This window comes from Meleagris gallopavo, chromosome 3 (genome assembly GCF_905368555.1).
Source record: "Meleagris gallopavo chromosome 3, MGAL_WU_HG_1.1, whole genome shotgun sequence".
Lineage (NCBI taxonomy): Eukaryota > Metazoa > Chordata > Aves > Galliformes > Phasianidae > Meleagris > Meleagris gallopavo.
Genome location: NC_139406.1, coordinates 13,025,111 through 13,045,779, shown reverse-complemented (window position 1 = coordinate 13,045,779; position 20,669 = coordinate 13,025,111). Strand labels below are relative to the sequence as shown.

The window sequence follows — 20,669 nt, the reverse complement described above, 5'->3', positions numbered from 1 at the left end:
AAAAAGAAATAAACCAGTTTGTGTAGCCAAAGAGCAAGCTATGTCTTGTTTTTTTTTTTTGTGTGTGTGAACTCACAACAGTCAGCTATCACCATCTTTTACCAGAAGGAAGTGAGAACAGTGACATGCACAGCAAAAATGAGCCTCTGAAAGTGGAAGGAAACTGCAGGGTCTCACATATGCCACTGGGCAAGAGTAAAGGCAGCTTGTCTTGATGGTGGATTACTTGTAATTAGCTGTACTAAAGACTTTAATCTTAAATGGTTTGATCTGCTTGGGGGATAAACGAAACCAGTATGCTCACACAGCTGTGTTAATCTCTTTACGCATTGGCATTTGCTGTGTCTGTCATTCACCTCTAAGCACTGTTGGTCCTACACAAACAAACTGCAGTGGAGCAAAAAGGCTAACAATTAATCACTCAGGATAGACACTGAGCTCCCACTGGGCTGGGGGAAACATGCACAGGAACATAGAATCATTCAGGTTGGAAAAGACCTTAAAGATTATCAAGTCCAACCACAACCTAACCATACTACCCTAACAACCCTCTGCTAAATCATGTCCCTGAGGACCACATCCAAACAGTTTTTAAAACACATCCAGGGATGGTAACTCAACCACCTCCCCGGGGAGCCTATTCCAGTGCTTAGCAACACTTTCTGTACAAAAATTTTTCCCGATATTCAACCTAAACTTACCCTGCCACAACTGATCTGGTTGGAAAAATCCCTCCTGCCCAGGTCTAGGGCAGAAGATTGTGCTTCCTGGGTCTTCTCCAAGGTTGGTACCAGCCCTAGGCTTTCTGTGTTTCCCCCACTACCTGCACAGCCCTCTTCACCGTCAGCCTAGGCAGGCTATGGCTCAGACTGGCCTTTCTCCTCCACACGTGGCAGAGTTAACGGTTCTTGGTGAGGATTCCAGGATTCTACGATTTGCATTCGGCACACAGGAGGCCTCGCTCCAGAGAAGCTACAGTCCTCAGCACAGGCCCAGCCGGGGGCTTTCCTTACTATCCATGTTAAAGGCAGAGCTGCAGTTCCAAATAACCATCACAGCTTCTTTTTTCCCCCAACTCTCCTCGCACAGCTAGTAAGAACAGCAGCAATCGCGGCCCGCTTCTATTTATCCCCCTCACCACAGCACACCAACGACCAGCACCGTCTCTCCCTGCTCTGACTGACATCCGCGGCCGCCAATCAGAGCGCGGCAGCAGAGGCGCGTTCCCGCCGAGCGGTGTGTGGAGGGAGGGCGCGCGGAGTGGCCGCTGGCGTGCCGTGTGGCGGCGCTGCCTCCCAGGGCTGGTGCTGTACCGCCGCTCACAGGGCACGCGAGTGACGGCCTGAGGACGGGGCACCCCCACAGGGAAGGGGGAGGAGGCGGGGCGGGGCGGGGAGGCATGGCAGGTGTCATGGCGTGGCGGAGTGGGGCTGCGGCGCTGCTGTTGCTGCAACCTCGCATCGCGCTGCTCACAAGCCGGGGACCGGCCGCCTCCTACGGGTAATGAAAAGCACAGTCCTCAGAGGCTCGCTGCGTGCTCTGCGTTGTAGCAGCACGGTGATTGCAGGCGTGTGCTCCGCACGGCTATAAGCCTTAACGCTGCTGGCTCCTTTACATTGCGGGCTGTGGGGTTGTCGATGTTTGTTTGTCTGTTGCTTGCTGTTTTAAGTGGGTTTTTGCAGGTATGATTATGCCAGGCAATGAAAAATGTGGTGTTTTAACGGATGCTTTGCAGAAATGAAATCACGGTGGCAGTAGCGATAATGAACTGAGTTCAGACACAGAAGTTTCGTGTGGAGGAGACTACATCTATTTGAGCAATACCCGGCTCCAGGGCAGTTTCTCAGCATGTTTATATATATATATATATATATTAGTTCAAAAAGCGTTAAAAACACACTGTATGTGAAACTCTGGAATTCCATTGGACTTTACACTGAGCCACGATCCAGGAGTTGTACGTCACAAGCTCAGCAACATTCCTGAGCCCCCAACGTTAATAATTGATCAGGAGAAATGTAGAGCTGTGGAAAAAGTCTTAACACTATCTGAATCTCAAAATTATAATGTACATCCCTTGCCTACAAGAACTACACGTTGGTTACCTTCTATATGTGCTACTATTGCAGAGCAATATATACACCATAACAAGAGATTGTGATGTGTTTCACAGACAGAGAAATCCAGAAGCAGTAAGGTCAACCCTAGCTACTTCAAAATTATGTGGCATAAAGAGGTTTCTCCTCTGTAATACATATTTTTCCAACACATTTCTGTAGCTACATAAAGCTGTAATTATATTCCCCTTCTTGGATGGTCAATACTTCTTTCCTCCTTTATCTGAATCATTTACCTAGATTTGTGAAATATGAGTACAAATGACAGAAAAGGACTTCAGGAGATCAAGTCCAACTCCCCTGCTAAAGCAGGTTCCCTACAGTAGGTCTCACAAGGTAGGTGTCCAGAAGGGTCTTGAGTTTTCCCATAGGAAACTCCATCACCTCTCTCGTGGTCACGTAATGAACCCACCTGCACTCCTGTGAGGTCTTTCGTGTGTCTGTGAAAGGGCAAGTTTAGATTTTCCTATATTATCCTTCATATCTAGACAAAGTAAGTATTCTGTATTCCTTGAATGTCCTTGTAGTAATGAGAATTACCTGTCTGAATGTTTTTGTTTTCCTTGCTGCATCCCTAGTACTTCGATAACATCTGCCAAAATCCAAGTGAATGGAGTCAATCTGCATTATCAGCAAACAGGAGAAGGAAGCCATGCAGTTCTTCTGCTTCCCGGAATGCTAGGTCTGGAGATTTTGTTTTTTATTTTGTAGTGCAACCACCTCTTTAACCATCTGTTCTTTTGCTAGAGTGCACAAACTATTTTCTAATACGTCCAGCACCCGATTATAGACCATTTTCATTAAAAGGTGAATTATTACACATATAAAAGATAGGAAAATGTAGAGGTATAGCAACTAGTTAACTGTTTTTAAAGATTTTAAATATATCACCGGGCAACTTTTATACAAAATGGTATTGGTTCTCAATTTCTTAACTCTCATAGTCACTCATACCTTCTGGATTGGACTGTGGGAAAAGGAATATGGTGTCCAGCAAATAGCTACAAAAAGGTGCAAAGTAACGTGAGGAAAAAAACAGATCAGCTGTATTTGTTACACAGCTGATTGTTGCATTCCTCTTAGAAACTAGGTGCATTTCAGTTGAATTAATAAACGTTGCAGTTTATGCTCATAGAGAAAAAGGCACGGCTGAGACTTGCTTTTTGCTTTAAAACACATTTTCATGTTGTGCTTATTGAGGATAACATCATTGAAACTCTCAATGACTTTCAGAGATGGACAACAGATTCTGCTAGCTACACAAGACCTGTCCAGTGAGACCACTGCTCTTGATTATAACCCTTTGAAATTTTCACAGGCTTTTTTCCTGGGTTCTTGCAGCATATTTAGCCCTTGAGCAGCCATTTTAATAGAACAATAAGTAGCCAATTCAGTATTTCATTATATGAATATTACATAGTAGAGCTGGACAGGTTTTAATTAAGTAGTGATGTTGTTACCACATAACCATGATCCAAATTAGAAATAAATTGCAGTCTTCTCCTGGTGTTCGCAGATAGCTTAGTGCAACAATATTTTCTAGACTCAGTGTATTTAATCCTTTGAAAGTCAAGGCTATAAATGAAAGAAACTGTATTGTGTCAGGAGGAAAAGAAATCTATTTGACTTATTTTGGCAACAAACATCTTAGAAAAATAAAAAGTTAGAATTCTGTACTTTCGTGTCACTACTGTCTCTTCAAACAATGTATTTATAGCTCAGCTTCAAACACCCATAGTCTTATTGAAATGTTTCATCAAATAAGAACCATCTCACCCAGTGCTTTTCACCTGTAAATCACAATTTTGTCAGCGTATTCCTCCTCTTTCACAGTTTCCTCTGTGCTGGTCAGATGAACAGCAATAACCGTGCTTTAAATCTGTCAAAGATAAGTCCCTATCTCAGATAATAATTCCAGGAAACTCAGTTTAAGATGCTCTTCTAGAACATCCATGCAGAGCATCGTTTTTTATAAGCTTGCCTTCCTACTAGAAAGTTTGCTCTCATCATACTGCAGATACTTCTAAAGATTTTTATTATGTACTTCATGGCTGAGAGTTGCAACCCTTAGTTACAAATAGAGATAAAGTATAAAGCCTCTTTTTTAGAATTAAGATACAAGTTTCCCCAGTTTCCATCTAGAGTATATATGCTGTATATGTATTATGGTGGTTACTTTAATTGAAGAATGATGGTTTTCCAGGGAGTGGTCAAACCGATTTTGGACCACAGCTTAAGTCCATGAATAAGCAACTATTCACAATTGTCGCTTGGGATCCACGAGGATACGGACAGTCCATCCCTCCCTCTCGAGACTTCCCTCCGGATTTCTTTGAGAGAGATGCAAAAGATGCTGTGGATCTTATGCAGGTAAATATAAAACCTATTTTTCTTAAGTTTTGCAGGTGGAAGAGTGCTGCTAAGTATGTATTGTATTTAATATTTAACATTTAATATGGATTTAACTCCAGCAGGCAGCTCAGCAGCACACAACTGATCGCTCACTCTCCCCTGATGGGATGGGAAAAAGAATCAGAAAGATGACAATCGTGAGTTGAGATAGACAGTTTACTAGGTAAAGCAAAAGCTGTGCATTCAAGCAAGGCAAAATAAGGAATCCATTCAGTACTTCACGTTGGCAGGCAGATGTTCAGCCACAGGAAAGCACAGCTCGTCACACACAACTGTTACCTGAGAAGGCAAACACCTTCATTCTCAACACCTATCACCTTCCTCCTTCTTTTCCCCTAGCTTGTGTTGCCAAGCATGGTCTCATGTATGGGACATCCCTATGATCACTTGGGGTCAGCTGACCTGGCTTTGTCCCCTCCAAGCTTGTCTTGCACCCCCAGCTTCCTCACTGCAGATCAGTATGAGAAACAGAGAAATCCTTGACTGTATAAGCACTGCTCTGCAATAACTAAAGACACTGGTGTGTTATCACTGTTATTTTCATTAAAGATCCAAATTACATCATCATACAAGCCTCTATGAAGAAAATTAAGTCTATTCCAGTCAAAACCATGACAGCACATTATTTCCAACAGAAAACAAGTTAAGCTAAACATACAAATGAAGCCTTAAAACTGGGCAGATATACACCGTTCTGGAAAATATTTTCTTCTGCAATATACAGAGAAGTTCAGCTTTGGGAATTACAAAGGAATAAGTTCTTATTCCAAAACCCTGCCCTAAGAGATTTACAGATGGAAACCATGTAAGTTAGGTAAACTATATATGAAAAACAAAGACTAAGCCGGGTGATTTAACTAGAAGAGATTACAATAGTGAAAATTCTTAGAAATTTTTCTGGCTAATACAAGCTTGACATTTTACCTCGAGCAATCCAGTTCAAGAGACATCTGATTCTGAAAACTGACTTGGTGCTTTGCATTTTACAGCCTATTACTGAAATAATTTTTGTGGGAAATCAAAGGATTCCTGTAATCATATCAGATCTTAACTAATGCTGCTATTGTGATTATGAAGACTACGATTCAAAGTTGTTATTATTTCTCCATCTTACAGATTCTTTTTTATTTCAAATCTATGTTCCTAAGCTGTGCTTTTATTCCATCCTCTAAGTGCTAACACTGTTTTCTGGTTTAGTTCTAACTAATATTTTGGCCTTGTTATGTTAAGCTATACAGTTTCTTTGGCCATGTTAAGAAAGTTGGCAGAGCATGAAAATTCCAAAAATATGAGAGAAGATTCAGTCAGTGAATCCAACTGTATTTATGTAACGAGCAGTAACCTTACAGAAAGAACCATATGAAGCTGGAAATGCAGCCTTCCTCGAGTATTCTGCATGGTGAAACAAAATAAATCTGACAGCAGAATCAGGATTAAAATACAGTTGTGCCCTCTAACCATTTAAGCAATCTCTCTGCACAGTAAGTCAACAATTTCTTCTGCTACACAAACAAAGAAAATAAAGCTGCTATCATGGGTAGGTGACAAACTTTCTGTTTAAATGGTTGTAACTCCCTTTCCCTGCCTCTGTTGAAAAACTAATAGCTGCAAAATAGAAAACAGAGCTAGAACTGTCCTTAAAAAGCATATAATCATAAGGCAGGCAGTCAAAGAGGGCAGCAGTCCACAGATTTCTGAAGCTGCCAAAACAAATGAGATGTGGCATCCTGTTTTTTTGAAGATGTTCACTGATGTAAGCATGTAACAACTATTTGTTAAAATCTTCCCAAGGGCAAGTAACTTGATTCTATTTTAGCAGAACATGTGAAGGATAGCACAAATCCCACGTAATCACCCTAACTAGGATTTCCAGCATAAAACAAAGTCATAGCTCCTGCAGAGGGCTGTCTAATGGTATGTGGTTTGTATGCAGACAGCCTGCAGACAGGCAAAACCCATTTGTATAGGTGAGTCTTCAGTACCTTTATTCTGGACTCTTTCAGATTCTGGTGCCCCTCCTGGAGCTGTGACTGCTGCGGGATTTCAGTGAAGTAACAGAAGTATAAATTCTGAAGAGTGTTTAGCACCTTGATGCAGATGACAGTGCTATGTATCACTGAACATGTTCTGCAAAGGAATTGAGATAAAAATGAAGGAATCTAGTGCATATAGGTCCATTCTGCTATGTTCCATCCCAGTCTCTAACAAAAAACACAATGAAGGCCCAAAGCATTAAAGATTATTACTGTGGAAACAGTCAGTTGATATTTAAGAGGTTCTTAGTCTGGAAATCTACTGTTGAAGTAAAAAGGTGGGTTTGGGCTTCTCCCAGTTTTTGTAGATCAACTGCAGCCCTTGTGGCGTACTTGCTGTGGTCCAAAGAAATAATATAGTACAGAGTTCATTTTGTTCATTTGTTGGGTAAAGACAGCACAAAATCACCCACGGAACTGAGAAGCTGAAACCTAGCTTACAGGTAACTACCAGTGTGAGCTAGAGGCCTGCAGGGTAAGTCATTCAAAACTAAAGCAAACAAACATGCACACTATTACCAAGACATCTGTTACATTGCATTGGTTTTGGCTTTTTTTTTTTTTTTTTTTTTTTGAGGGCCACTGAGGATAAAATAAATTCTTCCTGCTGAGAAGGCATCCTGAGAAAACCCCCAAAAATGCAACCAAATAACAGCTAGTTAGTGAGAGAAGTACATAACTGGCGGCAAATGGATCTCAGTTAAAGCACTGGCAAATTGCTTAGGATGGAGAACAAAAATTTTAATCATCTATTCCACCCATCAGGCAACTTTGAGATGCATAATTTGCTACTGGCACTAGGAGAACAGCAGCAACAACAAAAACTTAAGCTTTATGAGTACTGCTGCCAGCTCCTAAAACTTGCCAAGACACCAGTAACACTGGCAGAACGATACTGAAAATTGGTCATTTGTAACTAATTTTTTCTGAGACCAGGGCATACACGTAACTAGCTGCTAAAATTCAAGGCTCCTTTTTCTTGTTGTCAGATCTTACCTTACATGTCCTCTATCCCCTATCTTATTTCTTTTCTGTTTGCTAATTAGGGCTTAGACAGATGAAATCTGGGATTGAGCAAGACTACAGTGAGCCTGGTATCAAGGAAGCTGCCAAAACCAGATAAGTCCAATAGCAACAGAAAAAAAACAGGTATCAGTTTGACTGATAAGGCTGTGCCTCACTTGAGCATCATGTTTACAAGCAGGAGCAAGCTTCCAGATTAAAACTACTTTTTCCTTTCTCTGTAGTTCTTTTGTTTCTCTCATTTCCTGTTTCTGCTTTCTTCTCTCCAAAGAAAGCAGGACTGGTATTCCAACAGCAGCACACTGAGTGCCAAAACAACGCATTTAACTAACTTCTTTTTTTTTCCCTTCAAAAGTACAATATCTTCTTTAAAGCCATCTAAAAATTTTTAAAAAGAAAAAAAGAATACACACACACAAAGAAAAAACCTTCAAAACTTTCAATTATGCCTTTTTGCTAAAGAGTTCACAAACTCAGGCTCCTATATACAAAACTGCTATTGAATATTGTTCCAGTACAAACTTCAGATTTCTTTCATAGAATGGGTTGGGTTGGAGGGGACCCCAAGGATCATGAAGTTCCAACCCCCCCTGCTGCATGCAAGGCCACCAACCTCCAGATCTGGTACTACACCAGGCTGCCCAAGGCCCCATCCAACCTGGCCTTGAACACCTCCAGTGATGGAGCATCCACAACCTCTCTGGGCAGCCTGTTCCAGCACCTCACCACTCTCAAGTAAAGAACTTCCCCCTGACATCCAATCATCCAGTTCTCTCTTTGAGCTTAAAACCATTCTTCCTTGTCCTATCACTATCTACCTTTGTAAAAAGTTGATTCCCCTCCTGTTAATAATCCCCTTTTAAATGCTGGAAGGCTGCAATGAGGTCTATTCCTTTGCTTCCTAGCATCTTTCTTCCTCACCTTTTGCTCACTGAACATCATACTCACAAAATCCTCTCTCCAGTCACTGCTCTTACCCTCTACCACAGGCCTTGGAATATGAGAAAACTAGTTTCAGATTCTAAGTGGAAAGCAATGCACAAGCCAGAATTAATTAATGTCCCCGTTGACGTATTTTTTGTTCTGAGCCTTCCTTTTTGAGAAAAAGATATTGCAATATTAATGTTTTGAATTGGAATTCGTGAGGTACTAATATTTAAAATGTCATGTATGCTTCAGAAAATGTGGATTAGGCACCTAAATTTGATACAATCCTATAGCAAACACTCTTTAAGCATTTTTTAATCATTATAGATTTTTTTTAAATAGGTCAGCTAGCATCAATAAATTAATTCACTGGATTTCATTTTCCAAGTCTTAAACTTTTCTTAAGTTCATCTTGGGTTACATACCATCCCACACTGCAGTAGCCTTTGTCAATTTTATATGAAGAGAATCCACACATTCTGTGTACCGTTGGTCTCTAAGACTTCACTGTCATAGGACGTAGTGAATCTCTAATACTTCTGTATGTCTTCGCTATATTCTAAATAAACATTTCTTAATTTCAAGACAGCTTCTTAAATGCAGTTAGAATCTAATATAATCACTGATTGTTTCGTTAAATAGTCATGAAAAATTAGAAGTGTGAGTAGAGGTTTTTGTTTGTTTGTTTGTTTTTTAAGTATATGACCTTTCCTTTAGCAGGAAAATCTAGCTGGGAGTTACCCTATCTAATTCTACTATGCAGTGTTGTGTCTAGATCTGTACTGCTGGTTTTTGATAAACACTTTATATCTGCTTACTAAAACTATCAGTTTTATATAACTTTCTCGTACCAACAAAGGCACTGAAATTTAAGAAGTTCTCTTTGCTGGGATGGAGTGATGGTGGCATTACAGCACTCATTGCAGCCGCAAAGTATCCAGCCCTTATCCACAAGATGGTTGTCTGGGGAGCAAACGCTAGCGTTACTCAAGAGGATGTGAGAATTTATAATGGTACGTATAAACTGAAGGGCTACAGAAATATCATATTCTAGAATAATTCGTTTCATCTTCATCCAAGGATCTTAGTCACATTACAGCTAAGGAGAGACAGAGCTAAGGTCTGTCTCCCTTAAATTTAATTTAAAGCAACAGGGTACAAAATTCACCAAGTTGTTACACATAGGGTTAGACTAAAATCATAGGGAAAAATCTCCTGACTATTACTTAGGGTAACATAGCAGGATTAAAAAGAAATCCTCATCAATAGCCGCTAAGAAGTATAATTTCTAGTAGCTTATCAGTATATTTCAGAAGGTAAGATTTTTGTTGCTATACTAAGTTCCTAAATTTAAATTCTAAATAATCTTACTAACCCCTGGCTGAATTTACTTTCTCACATCTTGCACAACTTTTAGACATGGTCCACAGAAAATTGTTATGTTAACACGTAATAACTTTTGCCTCTAGGGCACATATAATATGTAGTGAGAAAACAAGCTCATAACTTGCCGTTTGGAGGTCAGAAAGCAAATGAATTATTCACATAGAATCCCAGAATACCTTTCTAATTTGCATTTCTTTTAAGTTAATTACTGTGGTTACAAAATCTTTCCAAAATAAACAAACACCAGATTTCTGATAACTGTAAAGTCTCTCAACAAGTGTAACTGAGGATAGTTTTATTTAAATGATTGGAGTTTGATTTATACCAGCTGTGGAACCTGGCTGTTTTTTCAGCCAAGTAACTAGTGTATGTGTTACACATGTGTACTTAAATCACCTGTACTAAGTCATTTTTATTATCAGTAGGAGTAGCAGTAGTTTATTCTGTTTCTTTCTTAGCTTTGTATACATGCTATTATATGAACAGAGATTCTATTACATAACAATTACAAAATGTACATCAGTCAGAATCAGTCATTTGGGAAAAAAAAAAGTCTTACTTTGAAAGGACTGCAGGTAGTATCTTCTCCAATGCTGACTTTTAGCCTTTTTGTGGATTGGTGCTTTCAGCATCTCTGTCTGGCTGATAAAGCTGCTCGAGTATTAGTGCATTTCATCTATGGTTGAGGGTTTGGTAAGAGAGAAAGGTTTTCTTTTGGTACTGTGTCCATTCAATATTTAGCTTTCTTTTTCTCCCATCTTCATAAAATAAGGTCAGCAGCACAGATAAAACAGCAGTTTGTAATGGAAACAGTTGGTCAATAAAGTCAGTAACAGACAGCCTAGGATGATCAAACTTATTTCCCAGTGGTTACCAATCAGATGCTGTTATAAAACAACACTTTCAATCAATCAGTACTGCTTTGCTTGTTTGGCTTCACAGATTTGTTAATTACTGCCAAACTCCTTTTTCCCCTTAATTCCTGTTTGAAGCCAATTAATAGCTTTGCTAACGTGTATATTACTGTTTGATGATTTGGTACTTTTCATTGAATAGGTCTCTTTCACATTCTCTCCTTTGTCAACATTATTTTGAGCTTTCTTGATTTAAAGAATTACAACTGAAATACGGTTGAATGAAAGTGACCTTGATGGGTGTCCGATCTGTGACCTGTATTGAAAATTTTAGGGGAAAAATAGGTGAACTTGATGTCAGATTACTTCTGCAACTATAGCCAGGATGTCATGAGTCACTGGGCTCTAGTAAGTAAAGTTGCTTGTTTTTCTCTAAGACCATGGTAGATGTATAATGATGTCAGCCTGCTGGAATGCCTTAATAAGAGCTTCATTCTTCTGAACAGTGGTAAGAATCATGGAAGAACTTCCTCCCATAAGCCAAAGGGAAAAGCAGAAGGATATAAAAAAGTGCTGCCAGCTCTGCCACACTGTTACAAAAATAGTTCTCTTTTTATACACAAAGTACCTCCTTGAACTCCTTCATACCCTCAAAAAAGAAAAATCAGAAGTCATAGAACTGTCCTATGTATATAGTTTTGTTCCTAATGAATGTCATAAGCCAGTTTTGCAACTCACACTCCAGCAGGGATAATAAAACAACTTTTTTTTTTTTTTAAACCTTTTCCCCACTAAGAATTGTTGAAAACCATTCAGTGCAGTTTCAAGTTTGAAATAAATGTCTGCATTCAGCTTTGAAAAATTATTCAAACGTTGTCGGTATTGAGTTTTGTCTTATTGCAGGTAAGATCCTAACATATTTCAATGTTATTTTATGTAGGTATCCGAGATGTTTCAAAATGGAGTGAAAAGGTTAAGAAACCACTTGAAGAGCTGTATGGACATAAATACTTTGCAGAAACCTGTGAGGCTTGGGTAGATGGAATAGCCCGCTTTGCTGAGAAATCAGGTGGTAAGGCTTCCACGGTGTTAATCTGAAGCAGTTACAGTAGCAGACAGTTCTGGCTAAGAATCCTAGTAGTCAGGAAAGGAAGGCCTCTTCATATGGCATTAAAAGCTGGGTCTGACTCACACTTATGAATAAAGCAGTTACTTCATAGACAGTTCACAGAACCAGCAAGGTACAGGAGGATAAAAGATTTATGGAAATCATTAGCTGATGAGTCTCTTTGCTTGTTCTGCCATAAAACTACGTTAGTAAATAGTTTCTGTCATGCAGACTGAACAGGAGGGATTCTGCTAAGCTTTTTTCTCCTCTACTTTCTCAGTGTTGAAGGACTACCTCTTGGTGACATTTGTAAGCTCTCCAGAACGTCAGGTGTGTTCATCTAAGTTTCTGAAAATGGGAGCTGAAACACTTTTTAAAAACTAGTAACATATAATGAGTACAAAAAGAAGGAAGTTCACATTTTGACAGTTCTAACTGAACAAAACATTAAAAAAAAAATACTATTGACGCAGCTTGGCTATTTAAAATCCAAAATAATTAAACCAGGCAATATAATCATTACTGAATATTCATCTCTGAAGATTTGTCCAACTACTCTACATAGACTTTTGCAACAAAGAGTAAGTCAAAAGCCCAGTCCAGTTAAACTTTGAAGCCTCTCTTTATTTCAATATAGATGACTTCAGAAAGTGAATTTCTAGGGCTTTTGTTTTTTGTGGGTTTTTTTTTCCAAATTAAATACTAACTACTGACTTACTGTCTTTAAGTGGCCCAACTAGTATATACTCTTTACATATAAAAATAAAGTCTTTATTGAAACATAGGTTCGTGTGCCGTGAAATTTAGTGGTAAATATGTTGAAATTTATCTCCTGTCCCCTGTATTTCCTGTCAAGCTTACATGAAGCCTGCTTAGCTGCAAAAAAATGTAGAGGTCTGTAGTACTCGGCTCCATTTTAGGGCCAGTTGTCTTTAATGCTTTCATAAATGACTTGGATGCAGGACTAGAAATTGTTTTCAGCATGTCTGTTGATGATACTAAATTGGGAGAAGTTGTTGACTCCATCAAGGATGGAGATACCTTGTAGAGATTTCTTGATTAGAAAGCAGGACAATCACCGACCACGTGAAGTTTAACAAGAGTGGGTGTTGGATTCTGCACCTGGGAAGGGGCAGTCCTGGCTATGTGTGCAAACTGGGAGATGAGCTGCTGGGGAGAAGCCCCACTGAAAGAGATTTGGGGGTCTTACACACCTATGTAACAAAATGTAGCATTGAATGCAAAAACAACAAAAACTAAGGCTGAAGAGAAAAAAGCAGGGCTGGGGACAGTAGCTTCATTTGCTGTGTCTGTTTCTGTTAATGACCACTAATGGAGCAAATTTTTGTACGCTACTTAAAAGAAATAAATATTAGTCTTGTTAATACACTTCTGTGAAATAATTGCTTGCTATCCACAAGGAGAAACAATAGCTAGAACCCAAGTAGAGGTTGAGACCAAAGTAGAAACAGCTTTGGTCTTTCATTTTTATTTTTTTTTTTTAATGAAGTGTAACCTTCATTTATTTTCTCCCTAGGTAGTATCTGTCAACAGTTGCTGCCTCATATTAAATGTCCTACATTAATAATTCATGGTGAGAAAGACCCTTTGGTTCCACGCTTTCATGCAGAATACATTCATGAGCACATCAAAGGCTCACGGTAAGTTACACAATGGAGTGTTTCTGACTGATTGTTAAGGAAAAGCAGAAATTAAAATCCACAATGTTAAAAAAAAAAAAAAAAAAGCATTTGGACAAATCGGTCCTGACGTAGATGAAAGTATTCTCAACTTCCCTGTCAAGTTATGCAAACAGTGTATTTGGGCCTTTATGTAAAAAATAAGAATCAGTAATTCAATAAGTACCTTCCTAATGTTCTCCAAAAGAAAGTAAAGAAAGTCCTCTTGATCTTTCCACTTCTCACCATGTATACATATATATATCTTATTATAGTCATTGCATTCCTTATATTGTGAGATACCTAATTTCTGTTCCATTCAGTGGAGCAATGAATTTAGATGCTACAAATAGAGCAAGAGGACTAGCTAATAGAGAGAAGCAGAGGATACTGATCTCTGATCTTCCCTGTTAACGTGAGCAACAATCTCTAAAATTTTATTTTTCAGAAGTTCCTTGAATTTGTTGTTTCAGAAAAGTGACGTGGGGAAAAAAAAAATCATACAGTTATGTTCAGATATTACTCCATAAACAAGAAAAGTCAAGACATTCATTCTGAAAACCCAAAAATGCTACCCATAAAAAGGAGGGATTCTACTATCTTTCTTTTCTTCATAGATTTGCATATAAATTCAAGGTTTCTATTACTACTCAGCAACAGATCATGCTGACTAACACTCAAGAGAAGAATTAGAACTGAAACATTTTTATGAATGCAAAGTGTAAGAATCTGTTTCACTGATGTCATCTCTGCGAGAAATTGAGTGATGTGTTTACCTTAAAGTCAGCTCCACCATTCATAAAAGACATTATGCAACAGGAAAGATAAGGAGACCTTCTTAATAACCACATACAGACTTTTATTTTAAGTGCTTGACAGTCAGTTACTCCCACAGATGTCCTGCTTGGAATACCTATAGTCGTGTTAGATTTCCCTGAAAAATGCTCTAAGGCATGCCATAACAAAAACTAGACAAAGATCAGATAGTTTCTTCAGAAGGACCACAAGGGTAGAAAGTGTTACCAGTTGCCAAACAGTAAAACATAAAGCTGTTCTTTACATGTCTTTGTGCTGAAGTGCTCTCCCATATATGCATTTATCCAATAAAAAATAAAACCAATGATTAAATATCAGAAATACAGAGAAAAGACAGGCACATGACCTCCTTTTTCTCGTTGCACTGAAGATATTTCATGAAAGGTGAAAAGTTCTAAGATTAGCATATTTTCAGTAATAATTTGAATATCACCTTTTCTTGCCTTGATTTCTCTCTGAATAGTGAATTAGAAAAGGATTTGTTGTTTGTAGTGCAGATACATTGTTTCTGTCATAAGCATGCCATCATTCTGTATTTGTATGGCTAGAATTAGGTAATACTAGGTATATCATTGTGGATGGTATTCATGGCTGCTGTTACGTTTGCATATCTGTATATTGCTTTGTCTTTGAAGAAACAGTCTTAATGAAATTCAGACAGAAATACTAGAAGAACTACGTAAGTTCACACTGGTGCTCTTTTCTTCCTAAAACTAAGCATCACTTGATCACCACCAAAAGAATTATTGCCTTTGCTGTAGAAGGATTTAAATGGCATGAAGACAACATAGCAAAGTATCAGACAATGTGGTCTTTAGCTGTTGAAGCTGATAAAAGCTGTTAAACAAGGAGTTTCACAACATGATATATGTGCTAGAAGTACATACATGAAGTTTTTCCCAGAGAGAAAACAGCAGCAATTAGTTTAGTCTTGGCTCGCCTATCAGTTAACAGCCTAAAGATTTAGACTATTCAGAGACTTTACTAAACCTTCTTCTAGCTTAAGTCACAATTTAACTACAGAAGTATAGACTTCACTTATTACTTTAAAAAAGTAGATTATATTAGTTCTGAATTTGTTTTTATTCAGAAAAATGAGTCAATGCAAATACCAATTAAGTTAGCTGTGGCTACAGATTTAGTTTCACCATCCAGACTGTTCAGCACTGGCACTGTTCTCTGACAGAGGCAAAGCAGCTCAGGTGCTTGACATACCTTTAGATGTATCCTACTCACCTAAATTTCAGTGTCATCTTTGCAGACCACTGAAGAGGTTCTTAAACTAGGTCTGAGACACAAATTTGTTTAAAGCATAGTTTATCCTTCGCAAAGTGGAGGAACTATGTTTGTTGTTTCAACTGTTTCTGTAGTTGACATTCTGATCCACATACACAGAAACAGTGCAGTGTTACATCAATATTTTCACTTGGGAAACCAAGAGCAAAGGAAAAGGATAAACTGTTTACCTGTGCTCCCAGAATATAGTGCATATTCAGAATACTGTTTTTTTTTTGTTTGTTTTTTGTTTTTTTCTTCCCCCTCCCTCTTTTTAGGTTGCATCTGATGCCAGAAGGAAAGCATAATCTACATCTGCGTTTTGCAGAAGAGTTCAACAGAGAAGTAGAAGAATTCTTACGATGACCTAAACTGTAAAGTTAAAAGTATTTGTCCTTGCACTGTTTAGGAAATTTAGTGATTTCATTTTTCATTCACATTAGGTATGAGTCCTGTAAAGAAAAGAAAAAAGATATTTGCATGACAGGGATCCATATTAACAATATGTAAGCTTATGTGGATCAGAATATACCACTGTACTTCAAGACATCTAACATGCCTTGAAACTTAATCAGCCAGTGGGGCAAGAAATAGCTGATGGGGGAGTTAAGAAAGACAGAAAACATGATCTAGAATGCATGCCTTTATGTGCTCTTAACATTATAAAGGACAAAAAACCATTGTAATAACTTGGGATTCGGAACTGTTACATTGATAAAATCTGTCAAAGTTACAAGTGCAAAGAGGATAATTGGGTACACAGCATCTAAAGAACATGCTTTACCACTACTATCAAAAGTCATTCCATACACATGCCAGCTTTAGACGTTCTTCTGATAAGAGGGAACTTAAGCCTCATCCTCCTCTCCTTCCTCTTCAAATTCACCCTGCTCATCAGCAGTGGCATCCTGGTACTGCTGGTACTCCGAGACCAGGTCATTCATGTTGCTCTCTGCCTCCGTGAACTCCATCTCATCCATGCCCTCGCCCGTGTACCAGTGCAAGAAGGCCTTGCGCCGGAACATGGCCGTGAACTGCTCCGAGATCCTCTTGAAGAGCTCCTGGATGGCCGTGCTGTTCCCTATGAAGGTGGCGGACATCTTGAGCCCACGCGGGGGGATGTCGCAGACGGCCGTCTTCACGTTGTTGGGGATCCACTCCACAAAGTAGCTGCTGTTCTTGTTCTGCACGTTGAGCATCTGCTCGTCCACCTCCTTCATGGACATGCGGCCTCGGAAGATGGCAGCCACCGTCAGGTAGCGGCCGTGGCGGGGGTCGCAGGCGGCCATCATGTTCTTGGAGTCGAACATCTGCTGCGTCAGCTCGGGCACCGTCAGGGCTCGGTACTGCTGGCTGCCGCGGCTCGTCAGCGGGGCAAAGCCCGGCATGAAGAAGTGCAGCCGCGGGAAAGGCACCATGTTGACCGCCAGCTTGCGCAGGTCGGCGTTCAGCTGGCCGGGGAAGCGAAGGCAGGTGGTCACGCCGCTCATGGTGGCCGACACCAGGTGGTTGAGGTCCCCGTACGTGGGAGTGGTGAGCTTCAGGGTGCGGAAGCAGATGTCGTACAGGGCCTCGTTGTCGATGCAGTAGGTCTCATCCGTGTTCTCCACCAGCTGGTGCACAGAAAGGGTGGCATTGTAGGGCTCCACCACCGTGTCCGACACCTTGGGAGAGGGCATGACGCTGAACGTGTTCATGATGCGGTCGGGGTACTCCTCGCGGATCTTGCTGATGAGCAGGGTGCCCATCCCCGAGCCGGTGCCGCCGCCCAGCGAGTGGGTCAACTGGAAGCCCTGCAGGCAGTCGCAGCTTTCCGACTCCTTCCTCACCACGTCCAGCACGGAGTCCACCAGCTCAGCGCCTTCGGTGTAGTGCCCCTTGGCCCAGTTGTTGCCGGCCCCGCTCTGACCTACGGGCAGACCGGCAGCAGCGAGCCACGTCAGTGCCCCCGGAAGGAACGCAGACCCACCTCCGCCCGCCCCATGGGGCTCACACCCCTTCTGTTCCCATCCCCAGAGCGCTGCTGGGATCCAGCCCCCGGCTCGCTCACACGCCTGCTCTGAGCCTCCTGCACGCACCTCGCTCACGCTGGGGGACGCCTGCACGGCACGCTCACTCACCAAAGACAAAGTTGTCGGGTCGGAAGATCTGTCCAAAGGGGCCGGAGCGCACCGAGTCCATTGTGCCGGGCTCCAGGTCAACCAGGATGGCACGGGGGACGTACTTGTTACCTGCGGGAGGAACCAACGCAGCCTTATGGCCCTGCAGCCACAGCAGCACCGCTGCGCTCACCACAGGCTCTCCATATTTCACTGGAGAGTTGCACTGTCTAGATCAGGGCTATGAGAGCCATTCTGAGAACAAAGCTCTGTAGATGGCAGCTCTTACTCAGGTATCTTTCAAGCTATGACCTGGCATTTCTGCCTTATTTATTTAAGGATGTCAGAGGACACAGACAAACTCACCGGCAGCTTCATTGTAGTACACGTTGATCCTCTCCAGCTGCAGGTCGCTGTCCCCATGGTAGCTGCCAGTGGGGTCAATCCCATGCTCATCACTGATGACCTCCCAGAACTGGAAGAAATTTTTGTGAAAGGGCAGCTGTTAACTACAGCTGGCCGGTGCCAATCACACGCATTAGCAGTCTGTGCGCACAGCGTCCCCGACCACTCCCTAGCATGGTTGAGCGGCTGCCTGGGAGGAAGCTGCACCTCCATGAGTCAGTGCAGAAGACTTTCCTTTGGCCGCGGCAGCTGAATTAACAGAAGCAACGCTGAGTAGACGAGGGCAGACGGGCAGCTGCAGCGCTGGAATTCGAGCTAATTCATTTTTAGCACATATCCGCGGGGTGACAACACTCGCATACCCATGGATCTGAGACTCTTCTATTGTCTAGCCGTGGTTTAAGACCGCCTAGACCAGCCATGCTGTTCTACCGACACGGCAGCGTCACCGCAAGACGACTGCAGCAGCCCCAGCACACACCCGAGGCTGGTCGTGACACCGCGCCCCTCTCCCTCAGGAGCCGTACGCGTGGCTGCCAGGCGGCTCCGCACGACCGCGGACTCGAGCCCGGGCAGCCCCGCTCCGGTCGAGGATAACCCCGGCGGAGCTGCGCGCTGCACCCCGGTGCCGGTCGCACGACCCTCGGCAGGCAGCCGAGAGGCGGCCCGTACCTTGGCGCCGATCTGGTTGCCGCATTGGCCGGCCTGGATGTGCACGATCTCACGCATGATGCCGATACCACGCCGCACGCGCTCCTTTACCTCCCGCACTCCGCGCTGCGGCGGCCGCGCCCCGTTCCGCGCCTTAAATCGGGCGCTGCGTCCCGCCCCTCGGTGACGTCACGCGGCAGCGGCGAGCAGCCAATGGGCGCGCGGGAGCGGGGCGGGGCTGCGGCATTGTCTCCCGCCGCGGGTCCGACACCCGAGGGCGGACGGCGGAGCCGCCCCTCGGCGCCGGGCAGCGTCCGCGGGACGGGGCTCGGCCGGGGACAGCTGGAATTCAGGAATTGCAAATGATTTACACCGAGCTGCTTCTGCACCTGCTGGGGCTCGTGCCTTTGCTTGTCCGCTGCAACGGCAGAGCGTGCACTGCTGCGTTTTAGCAGCGCCTTCCAGCCTGTATTTCTAGCTCAGGCCTGCTGAGCTACGTTTCGGCACCTTTGAAACACGAGAATCATCGTTCTATGGTTCAGACTCTTAAAACAAGCAGAAACTGGAGAACAGCCATGATAAAGCCAACAGCAGCTTTCTAGCAGTATGGTGCTGTTTCAGTTTGAGCTGTCACACTGTCCATGCAAGGCTCCCAGTTGAGGAATGCAGAGGGCCAGCATGAAACGTTACCCTGCTGCTGAAGAACAGCTTTTCTGGGAGCTGTCTGGCAACGACTGTAACTTGATGTATAATCAATGAATATACAGATGTTACAATCTAATATATTTGTTAAATGTCCAGGAAAGTTAGGCTAAGTAAGATTATTGCAACAGGAAGATAATAAATGGAAAATGCTTACCGATGTAGGCTTGCAATATTCTCCATGAGGAATGATCTCCAGGAAGAGATCCTTCCTTGGTGGCAGTCAGCCCTTAAATGGGATTAGGAGATGTGGAGCCAGGCTCCATCCCTTCTGGTAGCACAGGTGAGTTACCTTCGCCTGTGCTCCCATGGCTGACTCATTGCTTACCTCAGGTGGTCAGTGAGAGGATCAGGCCGTGATTCAGCAGTTCCCATACACTTGAACACCCATAGGAACAGGATATCTGTTTTTCTACAAGTGAACTTACATTCTGTGTTAACAAAAACCCACTTTGCACCTCATTTGGGAAGATTTTTGACCTTGCTTCTAGCATCTCTGGTAGTTGACACATGGAAATAAACTGAACTGATCCATGTCCATGGCAGATAGCTGAGGTAGGAAGGGATAGTTCAAGAGCAACAAAGAGAATGTATTTTTTAAACCAAGATATATATATATGCCTGATCTGGCCTAAGGTATTCCTGGCCATGGCAGGGGAGTTGGAACTAGATGGTATTTACGGTCCCTCTCAACTCAAATCATCCTAAAATTCTATGATATATATCATAAAATCATAGAATCACAGAATAGCCAGGGTTGGAAGGGACCTCCAACCCTGGAGGATCATGAATCTCCAACCCCCTGCCACATGCAGGGCCACCAACCTCCACATTTCATAGCAGCCCAGGCTGCCCAGGGCCCCATCCAACCTGGCCTTGAACACCTCCAGGGATGGACGGGGCATCCACAACCTCTCTGGGCAGCCAGTTCCAGCACCTCACCGCTCTCATAGTAAAAAACTTCCCCCTGGTATCCAACCTAAATCTTCCCTCCTTCAACTTAAAACCACTTCCCCTTGTCCGTGCTTCTCTCTTTCAGAGAGTTGATTCCCTTCCTCTGTATAGGCTCCCTTCAGGTACTGAAAGGCTGCAATGACGTTACCCCACAGCCCTCTCTTCTCTGGGCTGAACAAGCCCAGCTCCCTCAGCCTGTCACAGGATAGGGCAAGCTTATCAAGGAAA

General features: G+C 42.3%; 2 protein-coding genes across 3 annotated transcripts; one reads left to right on the top strand and one right to left on the bottom strand.

Moving 5' to 3' along the window:
- The first annotated feature begins 1,349 nt into the window (after nucleotides 1-1,349).
- BPHL (biphenyl hydrolase like) lies at nucleotides 1,350-16,179 on the top strand. Of its 2 annotated transcripts, none has more exons than XM_019613765.3 (7): nucleotides 1,350-1,500; nucleotides 2,696-2,799; nucleotides 4,321-4,487; nucleotides 9,372-9,525; nucleotides 11,693-11,821; nucleotides 13,398-13,521; nucleotides 15,909-16,179. In XM_019613765.3, the coding sequence occupies exons 1-7, from the start codon at nucleotides 1,400-1,402 to the stop codon at nucleotides 15,994-15,996; spliced, it is 867 nt and encodes a 288-aa protein (XP_019469310.1). In that variant the 5' UTR covers nucleotides 1,350-1,399; the 3' UTR covers nucleotides 15,997-16,179. The 2 variants fall into 2 exon arrangements, with proteins under 2 accessions (XP_019469310.1, XP_010706712.1); XM_010708410.4 differs by having other exon boundaries at nucleotides 11,693-11,824.
- LOC100543297 (tubulin beta-1 chain) lies at nucleotides 14,375-18,964 on the bottom strand. The gene is made up of 4 exons (XM_085220281.1): nucleotides 18,807-18,964; nucleotides 18,096-18,204; nucleotides 17,751-17,861; nucleotides 14,375-17,539 (listed from the first exon to the last, which is right to left on the bottom strand). The coding sequence occupies exons 1-4, from the start codon at nucleotides 18,861-18,863 to the stop codon at nucleotides 16,479-16,481; spliced, it is 1,338 nt and encodes a 445-aa protein (XP_085076407.1). The 5' UTR covers nucleotides 18,864-18,964; the 3' UTR covers nucleotides 14,375-16,478.
- Nucleotides 18,965-20,669: the final 1,705 nt, after the last annotated feature.